The sequence below is a fragment of the Lissotriton helveticus genome, chromosome 3_1, assembly GCF_964261635.1.
Source record: "Lissotriton helveticus chromosome 3_1, aLisHel1.1, whole genome shotgun sequence".
NCBI lineage: Eukaryota > Metazoa > Chordata > Amphibia > Caudata > Salamandridae > Lissotriton > Lissotriton helveticus.
In genome coordinates, this window is record NC_136061.1 from 447,574,660 (window position 1) to 447,591,792 (window position 17,133).

The 17,133-nt window shown below is 44.4% G+C and overlaps 1 protein-coding gene across 1 annotated transcript in view; it reads left to right on the top strand.

Moving 5' to 3' along the window:
• Positions 1-17,133, top strand: part of CCNYL1 (cyclin Y like 1) — a 367,648-nt gene that overhangs the window by 165,824 nt on the left and 184,691 nt on the right. The window contains exon 3 of the mRNA XM_078680323.1: positions 8,773-8,807. Within this exon, the coding sequence (XP_078536449.1) occupies positions 8,773-8,807 (35 nt within the window). The remainder of the gene's footprint in view (positions 1-8,772; positions 8,808-17,133) is intronic.

Sequence of the window (17,133 nt, forward strand, 5' to 3'; positions counted from 1 at the left end):
TTTTCATCCTTATATACGTTTTGAGTAAGACCACCCTGTTCTATTATTTATAGCCGGTTGTTTTTCGCAAATGTCATTGCCACCGTTAAGCACAGAACTAGTCATGTCGGACAAGTCAGGGGGTGTGTTTAACGGAACACTGGACAATTATTTTACAAAGACTGCAGTTGATGTCCCCAAGGAAATTGCTTTAGCAGAACGACGAGCGGAACGCCGCCGTTCTGTAGAAAGTATGAAGATTAAGTTAGTGACACAGTCACCCTTACCTGTTGCTTCCATTGATGAAGGGAGCCAAAATGGCAATGAAAGTGTACTTTTATTGGATAGCCTGCCTTTAGTATTTAGAGATTGCCCGTCGACACCCAGTACTTGCACGAAGTTAATTACGAATGGTCCTTCGCCCACCAATCACATTAGCACTCCTAGTATAACTAAGGCATTGATTACCCCTGCATCTATGCCATTTATAATTACACGAAACAGGGCGAAAAAAATCACGCCGCTGCCCAGAATTTATGGCCCACCCCCTAACAAAAAAAGGCGGAAAAGGGGGGAATCCCACCAACAAAAGCTGAGCCATACTGACTTTGGCAAAAGGGCAAAGATTGCCACTGGGAGTGATAAGGCCCCAATAGCTGCACATGAGGTTACAAATATAACGTTCCTACCCTCACCTACCATGCATATAGATAGGGAGGTTAGCACTGATATCCGCCCAGTAGATATTGTGCCTCAAGTAGCCCAAAACCTTGTTACATTGGACAGCATTGAAAGCTTAATTAGGAGCTATTCCCTAGTAATCATAGAGAGATTGAACAAGGTGGAAGAAAGACTAGGGGAAATCGAGCAGGCACTGGGAAGAAAGGAAGTCTCTATTGGGACAGCTGTAAATAATGCTACGCGAATCACTATGTCTACTCAACCCACTACATCTGTCCCGATTCCTGTTTCAAACATGAACTTAATTACCTCGAAACCCCCCGACAATAAAAATAACAAACAACAAAATCCACCTCTTAATTTGCCAAAAAGCAAACCTGACCAGATCCCGGCTACTTCAGCCAGTAGACCATCTAAGGGCCTGGGTAATACATCACTGGGGAGACCAACAAGGGAAGCGGAAAGTACTAGGCATACTTGGGGGAGACCAAATCGGGCCCCACTTCCAGAACTTCCACCGGAAGCAGTACCTTTCGTTGTAGTCCTTACAGGGGTGCCTGTGTTGGAAGAGAATAAGCGGAAGGGTTTTGCTCAACTGAAGAATAAGATCATGCACTGGCTGAGTTTATATAGGCCAATTGCAAGCAACATTAGCGGCGAAATTGTACACGTTCGCCGCCTTCAGTGGTTGGGGGGCAGACCCAAGGACACCGAGGGTGATGTTGTGGTAGTGAATTTTAGGGATCCAAATGCTGTTTATTTCATATTAAATTGGCCCCCAGGTAATGCCAACAATCGCATTATTCCCCGACCACTGACGTATTTCTACCCAAGATCAGTGGTGTTCCCATCTCAGCACCAACCTCCTCAACATATGAAAATACAAGCTCATCCTAATACTCACCCTCCGATCATACAAAATGTCAGGAATCCTCAATACGCGCCCTATTCTATGCTGGTCCCTGATCCTTATGTGTGGAACTTTGTACCAACTAGGTCCAATACTACCTCCAATAGGAGAATGGACCACTTAAAACCATTTACGCCATTGGAGACCACAAATAGGTTCGACATATTTAACGGCCTATATGACTGTGATTGATGCTTTGTGAGTCCAGGGGATGAGGGAAGTGGAATTCATACCCTCAGTATGGAGGGCATTGATGATGGAGCTGAAGTGATGGGGACTTCTGGGGTCAACCTCTTAACTACTGCAACAAACTTTAGTCTGATTGGAAGAACAGAAACGGTAGCGCTGAGACTGATTGACAATGTCCAGAGGCCCATGGGGTGCGATGAGCACTCAGGTCCCCTAACCTTACATGGGGAAGGTTGTTCACAATATAACCTGGCCCTAATGGTACCCCCCAACGGGTTTGGAGACCAGGGATCCTTGGGTTATTGCCATGATCAAGTCACAGGAGCTATCCCAGGGTGTTCAACTGCAGTAAATTCATCAATGGCCAATATGGTAGTGAGGGATGAAAGTGTTCAGGGGGAGAAGAGAAGAGGTCCTAATGCATTAGAAGAAGCAGAAGAAATGCCGATACGAATGTCGACAATTGAGGAAACAACATTGGTGGCCCAATCTGAGATCCTAGCCGAAATGAGGGAGCCACTAAAACTAGTCTCCTGGAATATAGCCAGAGTCTCAAAAATTCTAAGGGACCCTCTATGGGCAAGATTCATTGATACCAATGATTTTTGCCTGCTACAGGAGACCTGGGCGGTGGTTACACCACATAGACTAGGGTTTGTCTTTTGGATTAGACGCCATCCCATCCAAAAGTGGAAGGCCCTCGGGTGGCTTATTAATCTGGGTGAAAGTAAATCTGAGGATACAGATTGAGGTGGTAGACGCAAACTCTCCTGACATATTAGCGTTAAAAATTACCACATGTGAAGGGAAAAAATTCCTTCTAATAAATGTCTATAATAGACCATTATCCTCATCTAAAGAATCACCCACACTAGCCAAACTAGATTGTCTTCTAAGCAGATTGGATGGTAAAGAGGACTATGTTATTCTGGCCGGTGACTTAAATTGCAATTACGAACCAGTCCTGGGGCTCAGCGACATTTTCGAAGATGAGGACCAAGCTAACAAAATCCCAGCATTGGAGAATGCCAACCCGGTTAAATGTTCGGTCTTGGCAGTCCAAATAACAAAATTATGTGCGGAGCATTGTCTCAGGGCCTGTAATGGACGGCTCCCGTCTGATAGTCTGAAAAGACCAACTTTCAGTAGAAATAGTTTCAAAAGCAATTTAGATTTTGTGATTGTTTCCATTCCTATTTGGTCGAGTATCCTAGACTTCGAGGTAAGGGACAGGCTAGAAAGTGACCACTTTCCCTTGAGCCTTTTAATAGAAGCTTCTTTGTTTCAGGGAGTAGTGCGCCCGTTATCAGCAGATGCAAACAATGGAGATAACGCTGAGATACATATCAGTAACAGACGAGTACTCAAATGGCCATTTTATTGGACCATGGCGAGATTCTCGCTGATATATACACACTTTTTGCAGGGACCTTTGGTTCATACATAGGTTCCATAGTAGATGAGGAAAATCCTACTCATTTTATGTCACTCCACAACATTTTTTTTACAGATTTAAAAATGTTAGTTACTAAAATGCCCAAGAAAAACCAACAAAAGACACAGAATCTGTCCCATAGTAAACCATGGTATGATGGAATCTGTAGGGAATCTAAAAGGGCGCTTTTATCAGCTATTAAATCTAAGACACTATCTGACATAAAAAATAGCAAGGAATAATTATAAGACAGTACAAAAGGCTTCCAAAAAAGCCTGGGAGGAAGAAAAATGGGCTGACATGCTGCTAGCTGTTAAAATAAATGATAGTGTAGGCTTTTGGAGGTTAGTAGCCAATGGGAACCATGTAGGGAGAGTGGTTAAGGACGTCTACCTGGACGAGCTAAAATGGGTTAGCCACTTTACTAACCTCTATAAAAAGTATGATGATGCCCAACTCGATTTGGATGTCCCATGCTTCGAATACCCCACTGATTGCCTGGACTTTACACTAGACGAAACGGAGTTGGCAATCAACCTAGTTAAGACTGGCAAAGCTCCAGGCCTAGATAAGATCCCTGGGGACTTATACAAACATGATTTAAAAGTATGGGCACCGTATATAAACTACCTGTGTAATAGGTTATCCCTTAGCTTAGATTTCCCCGAAAGCTGGAGGGGAGCTGAAATTGTTTTAATTTTTAAAAAAGGGGGTCGGATGGACCACTCTAATTACCGGCCAATCAGCTTGATGGACATTCTCCAGAAAATCTACTCACGACATATCTTAACTCGTGTCAGTGACTGGATGCAGGAGAACGCAATCTTAACCAAATTCCAAGCTGGTTTCCGATGTAAAGTAAGCACAATAGATCAGATATTTAGATTCTGCTGCCTTTATTGGAAATACGTACATATTAAAAAGGGACATCTATACGTTGCTTTCGTTGATTTGAGAGCAGCGTTCGATCTAGTGCCACGCAATCTTTTATGGAAAACATTGAGTGTAGTAGGGCTGCCAAATAGTCTATTGGTTCAGATAAAAGAGCTGCACGAAGGAAACTTTGCGAAAATTCGATGGGGCCCAAGTGGGGAACTGACCCAAAAAATTCCTATTGAGCGTGGCGTTCGCCAAGGCTGTGTGATGGCCCCTACACTTTTTTCCCTTTTCGTGAATGACATCCCCACACATCTAGAGGGGTGCATAAATGATTCTCCAAAACTGATTGAGCTTTTTAAATTCAAGGTTCAACCAGCAGCGTTGTACGGTGCAGAAATTTGGAGACCAGGGTCAAAGGATACTTTTTGTGTCCTGGACAATAACTTTGAGAAGTCTGGTAAGGGTCCCAAGAGGCACTCCTTTATTGCCCCTTCAATTGGATTTAAATGTCAAAAGAACTGATCATTACACTATAATTCGCCCACTGATGCTATGGGTTAGACTGTGGCGGGTGCCTGAATTGCATGACTACAGAGATGGTCTAAAAGAAATCATGGGGTTGGATAATTCAAAACCCATCCCATGGCTAAAACATGTTAAAATTTGGCTCACCAAAATAGGTTTAAAGCATTTTTGGGAGAACCCAGAACATCTACCGTCTAACCCAAAACTAATTTTAAAAAGGGCCTTTTGGAGTTTTATGGTTAGCATGGCAACAAATGTTTCGGTTGCTGGAACTTTAGTAACAAACTTTCTTAGTTTCAAGGATGAGCCACTATTTGAGACTTTTCTTGATGAGATAGAGCCCCCACTTGCCAAAACCCTATTTTTAAAACTAAGATATGGGAATCTTCTGACCAAAACAACTTTGGCACGTTGGTCAAGGAGGCCTAATGCTCCACCCCTAGTGGCAGATGAAATTTGTTCTATGTGTGATTGCAGCCAGATTGAAAATGAGTTTCATATCTTCTTTTTCTGCCCTGCCTATGCATTGGCTAGAAAAAGATGGATCAAACCACTATGCCTATTGTTAGGCTTGAGATCATGTAACCAGGCCCTGAGAATACTTAAAACAAACACAAATCAAACAATAATATTTAGTGTTAGTCGATTCTTACACTCAATCTTTTTCCTAAGGAAAAAAAAGGGGCAACAGCTATAGAAGAAGTATATCCTTAAGAATAGAATGAGAATGTGTCCTAGTAAGTATAGGGGGATCTTTGGTATTTATAAACGGTTGTGCTTCGATTCATTTGTATTAAGAAATGTATTTTTTAATGAATTTAAATCCTTGCTGACAAAAAAGTTTATTTTAATGTAATGAATTGTGTTGTGACTCTTTTATGGCAATCATGCCGAAATAAAGAATTCAAATATCACTGCTGATGATGTCACATATTTCATCATTCATGACATGGTCAGTGACATCACTGATGACATCACTGATGACATCATCCAGTGAATGTGGTTTGCTTAGTTATTTAAATATGCATTATATATATAGCAATTTGCATTGAAGAATGAGTGGATATATAAAAATAAATATTTGGATTGAGGATTTAGTAGCAGTGTAATTGACTGTTTACTTGACCAATTTATAGTGTCTCACTAAATATAGTGGATAGTGACTAAACTGTGTGAATATCTGTATCACTTTGTCAGTTGTATTGTAAACTGGTTCTCCAGTTGGTTACTAGCTATGTGAAAGTCTATATTAGTTATTGATTAGTTAACTGAGTATTTGTATGGGAGAGTGGATGTGCGTGTGGTTCAGTGGGGGGTGTGCGACTGCCCAAAGATGTGTGAATAGTTGATTCACTAGATATATGAAGTTAAAACTACATGTTCTAACAGTTGTTTGGGTGAGTGAATATCTTTATGGGTGTGGGGATGAGCAAATATATTTCTCAATGGTACATGTCCAACAAACTAGAAAATAAAAGGCAGTGTATGTGTCAGTTGATGTCTATAAATAAGTATACATAAGACTCAATGATTGTGTGAGTGACTATGGATAACTGTATACTTGTAATAATGATTTTATAATTCACTAAGTATGACTTACTATCTAAATGAATAGATGAATTTGTGTTTGCATAAGTGTGTAGCTAAGTAAATATGTAAGTATGATCCATTGTTTGCATAAGTGAGTAGGATGACTTCATATGTGAATAGGATGTGTGCTGGTGTGTAATGTCAATATAGGTGTATAAGTATTTTTGATAGTGTTCTATTGTTCATTGACAACATGTATGAGTGAATTTACAGGTAACTGATTAGATGTGTGTATACATCTATGAATCACTGAGTGGGTTTTTAGATACTTGTATTGCTGTGTCAATGGATTCAAATATGATACTCTGTATTTTACAAAGAGTGATGAAAGATTTTACTAGTGTTTGAAAAGGTGTATGTGATTGTCACGTGGATGATGCCATCAGTGATGTCATCAGTGATGTCATTTGAGATGTCATCATTCATGTCACTGACCATGTCATGAATGATGTAATATGTGACATCATCAGCAGTGGATTGCCGGTGCGCGAAATATAGTTAGTACAACTAACTATATGGGAGCAATTTCAATAGTTTTGTATGAGTGAAATGTCCAGCTAACTACAACACCCCTAAAACTTATTGTTTTTCGAGTGAATTTCAAAGGTTTTTTAAATGCTAATTCCTAACTATATAAGGCCTGAAACCTATGGTTTTTTCAGTGAATTTGCAAGGTTTTTTAAATGCTAATTCCTAATTATATAAGGCCTGAAACCTATGGTTTTTTGATTGAATTTCAAAGGTTTTTTAAATGGTAATTCCTAACTATAACGTGGCTGAAATCTATGGTTTTTTCAGTGAATTTAAATGGTTTTGTAAATGATAATTTTTAAATGTATTAATTGTTATATTTTTTATACTGATTTACTACATTATTTTAAATGATTTATTTTTAGATATTTTATTTTTTAAATTCCATTACATATTTTTAATATAAATTGAAAAAAAAACGTTTTCGCACCTCTCTGCAACGCAGCCCCCTGGCGCTTTTGCAGAGGGGGAACTAATTCCCCTTGCATACTGGGGGTCCCTAGGGGCCAACTAGCCCACCTGGAACCTCCAGTATGCGCCAGGGGGCTGCATTGCAGAGAGGTGTGATGAGGCTATGCCCCTTTTTACACCTCTCTGCAATGCAGTCCCCTTGCACTTTTGCAGAGGGGGGAACTAATTCCCCTTGCATACTGGGTCCCTGGGGGCCAACTAGCCCACCAGGAGCCTCCTGTATGTGCCAGGGGGCTGCGTTGCTTTGCCCCGGGGGGCGGCGGTCCCCAGGGCAGTGTGGGTGGGATTGGAGACCCCCCACACTTCTTTATCACTATGCCCCCGCGATTTTGTCCCCGGGGGGTAATTTGAAAAAAACCAGACCGGGTTTTTAAAAAAAAAATTGGGGCCTTGGGGGTCCTTGTGGGACCACCTGGGCAGGCCTAGGGGGTCAGGGTGTGTCTACCCTGCCCCCTTTTTGTGTTCTACGCGTTTGTTTTTCTGCTTTCTTGTGCCTCGGTCTACCAAGCACTCGCTGGTTTGAAGTGTTGACAGCCAATGAGCATGCAGATTTCTCTGGAAGGCATGCTGATTGGCTGCCACTGTCTGTCAACACTCCAAAACAGAAATTGTTGGCAGCCATCTTGTGCCTCGGTAGACTGAGGCACAGAAAAGCAGAAAAACAAACGTGTAGAACTCAGAAAGGGGGCAGGGTAGAAGCACCCTGACTCTCTGACTGCTCAGGGTGTCGCACAAGGACCCCCAAGGCCCCAAAAAACGTTTTTTTTTTCTCAAAAAAATCGCGGGCTGCTCGCACGGTGCGTGCATGGGTGCGCGCACGGTGTGTGCTTATCAATATATACATTTTTTCAAATTCGATTTTCTCAACAACTACTGGAGGGATTTACACCATTTAAACAAAAGGCCGATCTGCGATTCAGTCTCTACCATTTTGCCAAATTTGGTGTAATTCCGTTCAGCCGTTCGGCTGTAACCGCGTCTAATCGTCCTATGGAAATTAACATGGGGAAAACACGTTTTGGGACCCCCCTTTTTTCTCAGCCCCCGCTTGACGAATCTACCCGAGACTTTCAGGGAAGAGCAAAGGCATAGTAGTTGAAAGAAACTGTTGTTGTTCAAGTGGTAGTTTTTCCATCATACAACCATTTAGTATCCGTAAGCAATGTAAATGTCACAGTGGTGTGGGCAAGTTCTATGCTAATATTCATGTTCCAGACCGAGTCACACAATGTTTGTTACCTGATAAGGCTATGTGGGGCCATGGTTTTAGCACCTCTGCTTTGGCACATGGTTATTCAAATGTAGCAAAGAACCACATGAACTGAAAGCAGAAATCTAAAGCTTCTGTTTAATTGTTGGTTAACGCCTTAACCACAGCGGTTTTTCCGCCACGGTGCGGGCGTTCTAAAGAGTGGGCGGGGCTTTGTCGCCCGTTGGCCGAAGGCATTACTGGGGAGCACGGAAGGGGTAAAAGAGTATTTTACAGTGTGCAATTTTTCTGTGTTTTAGTGTTCAAGCAGTCCTACATTTCTGTAATTGCAAATTTTCATTGATCTGTTTTTTTTTTATTGCTCTGTTACAGTGAGGGAAAAGAGAAAAAGTAATCACATCAATCATGTAAGTACATGCATCTTGATTATTTTTAAAGTTGGTGACCATCATATTTTTATTGCTCTTAGCTAAAACTTAGCAAAAAGTACGTAAAACCTAATCGAGAATTCATTTGCGCCTGCCATGGCCCTTTTTTTTGAACACATGGATAATTTGACTATACCACGTTGCATTTTATCTTCAGCCTAGTGGAGCAAGTGTCTAACCTACTACTTGCTTGGTGTTATTCTGATTTTGCCTATAAATCCATTCAGCTTTATTATTAGTACTCAATAGGTTGAATCAGGAAACATCCATTCTCTCCTCATCAGCTCGAAGAGTTATTTTAGGGGTATCTGTGCTAGATGTGGACGATACCGCTCAGAAATCTGCTACTACCCATTTTGAGGTTTTTACTTTGGAATGATGGTCTGAACCATGTCCTATGCGCCCTTTAGGGCTCGGCGTCCGAGGGCTCATCCTAATGCTGGTTGGTATTTCACCAGCTACAACAGCCAGCAGCTCCTAATTTGGCTTTGTTGTTCTCCTAATGAACTACACTCCCCTGATCAGGACTTTTTTCTGCTCCATTGCCAATGTCGAGGGAACAGCCTCTCATCAATATGGAACAGTTGATTCCACACGCATTCCCGGCAGTGCCCGCTAAACCAGTGGCGATAGTGATTAGTTTTTATTAATGCCCTCCCCTCTAAAAGAGATTTACGCCTGGGTTGTCTGTTACCAGGGCATTAGTTTGTCCACTATCACCATGAAATATTATGTATTCGGTCTGTATCACATGAAAAATGCTAGACTTAAATCAAGTGGCACTTTTCTAGATTTGGGGGGCATGGAACTCGGGCACTCCCAAGATGCTGGGCTGGACTGGCCACGAGAGGAAAACATACTAGCTAAAAAGTGCTGCCTTGTTGTGTCCTGGTGCAGGTACTCTGAAGGACACTTCATGCAAGACTCCAAATACTAACATGACCTAAGAACATCCTGCAATGCACTGTGACAAAGAAGGGGAAAATAATTCGAATGTATCCAGTTGCTGCTTCATACCCAAAGTTATTCAAGAGTTGGACTTGTTTAAAAAAATTACTTGCACAATTAAGTGCAGCACTGCACATCTTCTCAGTACAAATGCAACTGCAGTATATGTGGAAATTAGGCATGCCCCTCCTCCCCCCAGAAGAAAAGTTTGATGTGTAAGTTAACCCCACCTTGCAAGGTAATGCACACTTTCAGTTCATTCTACATACTGTTTAAACCTCATTGTACTAGCCCAGTGTTGTATGAGTATCACGAGAAAGGGATTAAAAAATACAGAACATTTTATTAATTTGCAAAAGCTGCGCTGCACAGGAAATACGTGGCCACTGTTGTGCTGCATCCTGCATAGTTGGTGCTGCAGGCAACTCCACCAATATAAATGTATCCTGAGCACATCTCCTCTTCTCCTGTATGCTGCCACACTCTGCTCTCCATGTGTACTAGACACAATGGCTCAGTCCTTCACAGGGATGCAGCTTTCAGGCTTTTGCAGCCCTAAATTGAACTGGCACATAATCAGGACGTCCTTCTTGGTCTTGCGAACAGAAACATCGGGCACCTAGCAGTCTCAAGCTTAGGGAATGGGACTGAATAGCTCTTTTCTTGGCTCTCGAACAGAGATTGCATTAACGAAAGGCTAATAGAAATGTACAAATCACAAAACATCATTGGGCCTACTTGATAGAAATAGGCTCTGGACAGTGAAGGACTGTTTTTTTTTGGGGTGGAGCGGTTCTTTGTTTAATTAAGGAGTATGTTTACATACTTTAAGGTGAAGCCTGGTCTGTTTCATTATCATTGAATGTGCCCATATAGTAGGAAAGGGTCAGGATTAAATCAAACCAATTAAAGTGCCTTTCTGATCTGGTCTGCGGCAGTATGTATTTCCCATCCTCATCCATGTGGTAGATGTTTTATTGGGGCCATATTTTTGAAGAAGATTGACCGTTAGAAAAACAAACTTTAGCATAGCCAACAGATCGCTTCTACGTGAGAGATTGGCTTTGAACATTTTTTTAGCCATGTTTTAAAGCAGCGGATTGCTGTGCAGTATGGCTGAATGTTTTTAAACAAATTGACATAGCTGCCAAGGTTTCAAATTGCCATGTGTGACATTTTCATAATTTCAGTGAAATTATGAGTGACATTTCAACCCCTATGAGTGACACTTTCTCGCGATAAAAAAATCATGCAATTAAGACGAGGGAAACATAAATAGCAGAAAATAACAGCCATCTGAGCAACAAGAAGCGCCAATAAGTTATTAAAACTGCTGCTCAAGTTAGTCAACACAGCTGTGCCAGTCAGTGTGTTGCCGGCCGGGCCGGTAGAAAAACATCACATCACATCAAAGTACAGAAGTTTATTGCCAGCCAGCAGAAGCCACCCCCTCCCCCACCCCACCCCGCTCAGTTCTGGCTGAAAAATCTGGCGGATGGGAGGACTCAAGGGCCTCTGAGAATGACGCCGGGCCCCCCAACCCCGCCCCCACAGAATGAGAGCGCACTGAGAGCCCTGGCAAAAACTACACGGATCACCACCGTCACTTCAGATCAATGAGGATGTCTGCTGTGTGACAAGGCAACAAGGTTAGGTAATAACAATTGATACACTACAATCACAGTGGCAGGCTGCCTCAGAGACGAAAGAAAGTAGTACTTACGGTTGTGAACAACTTCTGCAACTTCTGTAGTCTCGGACAGTGCCTTTTATGTTAGTGATCTGCTGCTGCCCACCCAGCCACGATGTGCACTGGCCACTCTGACTCTCTCTAAGTGCCTGCTTCATCCAGGCTGCTCTACTCGACGTGCCGACGACGGCGGGCCCCGATCCCCGGGCCCGGCGCGGCCACGCTCGCAGTCCTCCTCCTGGTGCCCCAGAGAGCAGAGTCTGCCGCCGGCTCTGCTGAGCTGCCAGCAGAGGTGGTCAAGGTGCGGCCTGCAGCTGCTCAGTTTAGCGTGGCGTGGGCGGCTGCGGCGGGTGGCCATGGTGCTTGAGAGAGACAGCGTCTCGTGCATATCTTGCACTCTCTAATCCCCCGCCGCTTCTGCACTTCCTAGTTCGGACGTGACGGCATTACGCGGCCGGCACATCCGGATTTAATCCCGGCCCCCCCAGTGCGCCACACGGTGATTGATTGGTAGGTCTCCTGACAGAGACTAAGATACATTGTAGAGCGCCGACGCTCTCAGCTACACAGAGCTGAGAGCTGCAGTACTGTCTCAGTTAACTGTTTAGGCGGGCACTCGGGCTGAGCAGCACCTCAGAACTGCAGAGAGAGCCCCGTGACAGGAGCGCCGCTGGCGCATGTCGAAAATGCGCGATTACCGCACAGAAATGCGTGAGCGTCACACCTGTTGCGTGACGCTTGGCAGGACTGAATTGAAAGCTCTATGACGTGGGAACAGTCATTCAAAACAGAGGGAGAAGTGAGGGGTAGAAGAAAAAAGCACATGGATGCAGTTAGTGATGTCCACATCATAGCACTTTTGTTTTTGTTAGGGCTGGCGGAAGGGCAACATGGACAACGAAGGGGGGGGGGCACATGAGTGAGAGGGGCAACACGGATATTGGTGGGAGGGAGAATGGGAAAAAGCACTATGACGCAGCCAACAGTAGCCGCTTCATTGCACCTTTTTTGTTATGGCAGGGGGTTACACACATGGCTGTTTGAACTCAGTGTGTTTGACAAAAGTTATTAAGTGTGTTTATCTGTTTATTTTTTAACTACATAGTTCTGGTGTGGGTGTGTGCTCGTGTAAATTGAACAATACTGCACTGGTCCATGTTTTATGGCACCTACAGACACTGTTTTGCTGTACTGAACTGAGAGAATTATTTCATACAATGACTTTTTAAATGAATGGGCCTGGAAGTAGGGTGAGTGCATGGCATTTGTTGCCTTAACAGGAAGTTTGAGGAAGTAGAAAGTCATTTCTCTTTCAGGGTTATTTTCATGTGCATTTAGCTTGTCGTTGGTTGACAACTATTATCATTTATTCAGCTTGGACACACAACTCGCCAGCCAAAAGCCAGATGTAACAGACCACTTCGCTATCATTTGCACCGCTTGTAGACTGACACATGACAAAAGTAAACATCAATCTTAAATGGCTTCCTCACATGTTAACATTTATGTATAAGCCCGAACAAAGAGCGGCTGCTGCAGTGGTGGCTGCCAACTTAAGTGAGTGGAGGGGCAGGCAAATGGGTGGTTATTTTCATAAAATCAAAACAATTGGGTATATAAAATAAAAAATGTTCTTACTGTGGTTTCTGCTGTGCTGTCCTCGCTCCTGTCTTCTTCCATGTAGCTCCAGGGCCTCAGCTAACTCTTTTAACCAATACTGGCACTGGTGTCACAGAGGAGCACCAGAATTGGTGGGTATCTGCCTTTAGCAGTGTGCACAACAGCACTGGAAGCTTTTGCTTTCCCTAAACCAGCTGTCTTAAGACAGCTTTGTTAGAGAGTTTTAAATGCACATGTGTGACTGGCCATCGTAAGACAGCCGACCAAAGAGACTTACACACTTCAAACAAAAAATAAAATAGTAATTGTCTTCATTACCATTTTATTTTTCCATCGCTGGGGTCATTTGAGTGGGGCGACGCTCCTCCGCTATAACTGAGGAGCTGCCCCTGCGCTGCTGGACTCTGCTATCAGGAGTAAAGTAGATGTGATGGCTCCCGCAGAGGCACGTCTTCAATATTTACAATATGCATGTGATGGTTTGGGGCTCACACATATCTGGCAGTGCTCTCATGAAGCAGACAGTGGCACACCCCACCGTGATGGTGGAGCAGGGAGCACGCAAAGATCTGTCAGTACCCTTGTGGACCAGACACACCGACAGAACTGACTGTACCCTCATGAAGCAGACTGGGGCACAGCTGACATCTGCTGGTGCCCTTGTGGTGCAAATGCAATTTGCACAGATCTATCAGTGCCCAGGTGGAGCAGGCATGTTCATACAAACACCTACGAGTGCCCCCCTTGAGCAGGAGCAGGCAGGTTTAATTTTTATTTATTTTAATGTTTTTTTATAGCGCAAGCATGACCTTTGCAGGTATCGGAGAACTTTACAGAATTACAGTGTGCCGAGTTGTAAACGCAGTAGTAACATATTCAATACAAGTTCACTAACATTCAATAGCATGGTTACATCATTAATAGCCACATAATGTGCTTGCACGCCTGTGTGCAAGTGATAAGGGGCCTCGCAAAGATCTGAGTGCAGCGGGATTAACCCTGACTTAACCTCCTTAAATGCTGAACATGGGCCTCTGCCATCTCATTACACAGAGCAGGAGTAAGTGTGGAGCAGTGGAAACTGTGTGTGGGCAGAAGGGGCTCCCTGGCAAGCTGCAACTGTGGGGGTTACCTTCTGAGATTGCAGCCTGTCCACTGCATCTGTGTGTTCAGAGACGCCATACTCTGCCCAGGGGCACACAGCCTGCTAAGCTCACCCACAAAACACTGGGGTGGAAGCAAGACAACACGGACAATAGCAGATAGCAGGTAGCAGAGAGGCTCTGGCGCCAGCAGTATGATTCTGAGGCCAAGGCAGTCTATAGGGCGGCCATTAAAGCCTATCATGTGGACATTCTGTCTGAAAAGAAGAATTATTTCTCTATGAGAATTGAGACTGTTTCGAGCTCCTGTAGGGAAATGTTCACTATTGTGAAGGAGTTTGTGACCCCTAATGCAAATGCGTCGCATCATGAGTTCTCTGAGACGTGGGTGATCTCGCTAGCTAACTTTTTAACCACTAAGATCAAGCGGATTCAGGACTCTTTTCTTTCTTTGGGCCCGAGTGATGTCATGAGCTCGGGAGACCAGCTGATTTTGACAGCTGGATCTGGACCCACTCTCTCGGAGTTTCCATCTCTCTCTGACTCCACATCTTGGGACTTCCGGATCAAGCTTAAATCGGGCTCACCTTTAGACCCTTGCCCGGCTAAATTTTTGGCTAGGGTGGCGGAGGTTATGAATCCTCTGATTAATCCCATCCTTAATTTGTCTTTGACTAGGGGTGTGGTGCCCGTGGTTTGGAAGCAGGCGATGGTTGTCCCATTACTTAAAAAGCCGGGTCTGGACCCTGAGCTACATGCCAATTATAGGCCGATTTCCCTCCTGCCTGCTCTCGCAAAGATAGTGGAGAAGCATGTGCACACTGTGCTCGCTACTTTCCTTGAAACCTACAGTTTGCTGCACTCCACCCAGTCTGGCTTCCAGACCAACCTAAGCACCGAGACGGTGATATTGGAAATCAATGAGGCCATCAAGGAAGTGCTGGATGCAGGAGGAAGAGCCATGTTGGTAATGTTAGACCTGTCGGCGGCCTTCGACACCGTCCCTCATGAGGGTCTCCTCATCAGGCTCCATGAGATCGGTCTGAGATGGACGGTGTTGAGCTGGTTTCGATCTTTTTTGGCTTGTCGCCGACAGGTGGTCTGGGCCCCTCCGTACTCGGCCGAAGTACCGAAGGAGGTCGGAGTCCCGCAGGGCTCGGTGCTGAGCCCGACTCTTTTTAATATCTTTATGACCCCTTTGGCGGTGCTGGCGGAGTCTTTTGGGGCTCAGATCCTGTCATACGCCGATGACACCCAGCTCCTTTTCACTTGTGGGCAGGGGGCTGAGTTTGACGAAGCGAGCATCCGTGGGTGTCTTGGGGCTGTTTTCGAATGGTTTCAGCGAAACAGCCTCAAGTGCAGCCCAGATAAATCGGAGGTGCTCTTCTTCGGGTGTCAGTCTGACCCGAGCTGGCAGGAGTGGTGGCCGGTGAATATGTTCCCTCCCATGTCATCGTCTCTGATTGCCAAGAACTTGGGGGTCAAGATTGATAACGGCTTGGCGCTTAAGTCCCAGATCCTTGGATAGGCCGGCACCTGTTATGGCCTCCTTAAAATGTTACGTAAGTTCCTTCCCCTGCTCCCGCTGGCGCATAGGAAGATTACGGTCCAGGCCCTCATTGGTTCGAGGCTGGACTATTCAAATGTCTTATATTTGGGTTTGCCCGAATACCTTCTCCAAAGACTACAGGTGGTCCAGAACTCGGCGGCTCGGACCATTTTTGGCCTGCATCGCCGAGCGAGAGCTTCTGACCTTTTACATTCTTTACATTGGCTGCCTATTCGGAAGCGGATTATTTTTAAAGCACTTACGCTGGCGCATAAGGCATTTCATGCTGTGGGAGCTGAATATATTCAGAACCGGCTTGCCTTCTACAAACCGGTTAGAGCCTTAAGATCGGAATCTCTCTGCCTTGCAGTTGTCCCTGTTGTCAGGAAAGCAAGGGTGGGGGGACGCTCCTTTAAACGTTTGGCCCCCCAGCTTTGGAATGCCCTGCCGTTGCCGCTTCGCAGTACATCTAATCTGCTGGCAGTCAGAAAGGTTCTGAAGACGTGGCTCTATGGTCAGTAATTTGTTCGCTCTCTTTCTCCTTCGTGCTTGCCCTGTGCAGTTTGTTGTGGGTTAGAAAGCGCCGGGACACTCTTCGGAGTAGCCGAGCGCTATATAAGACACCCATAACATAACATAACATAACATAACAATGGGAAGGAGGATGGGTGAAAGGCAACATGGAAAACGGAAGGAAGAAGGTTGAGTGGGCAGACAAGGGAAGCAGAAGTACAGGGAGGAACATAAGGCAGGAGACTTGTGTTAAGAATAGACTCCACACGATGTGAGGTGAGAGGGAGTTTATTGTGAACCGGATTCTTCAGTGCCAACCACTAGAGTGAGCTAGCCAACATTCTAAGGCGAGCTTCACTCCAACATTCTAAAGTAGATTAAACCAAACAGGAGGAAAGGAGGGGGTGGAGGGGCAAGGAGGGGCATACCAAGTTACAACACACCTCCCTATGTACAACAGCACAATTGAATAATAGTATTATAAGAGCAATAAAAAGGAGGAGGCAGAGGGATACAAAAGCAAAAACACAGGAGGTACCTTGCAAGGAAATACATTGAATAAGAGAATTAAGTGATCAAGAATAACATCACATATTGAACAAGCAGGCATAAGATGCAAATGGTACAACAGAGAGAACCAATGATGTATATCTAGACTTTACATACTGTAATCAGCTTGCCATGCCGGACACCTACGTTGACGTGCAACACTTCCCATAGTAGGATCCTCCGACACTTCTTCAGAGTCATCGTTGCTGGGAAGTTCGGAAACATGAACATTAGTGCAACGAGCCAATCTATCCATGCTCCATAAATTCCCATCTTCTAACAAAACAGAGTTATTATGGACCTTCCTGATTCTAATGGGTCTAGAGAAAACAG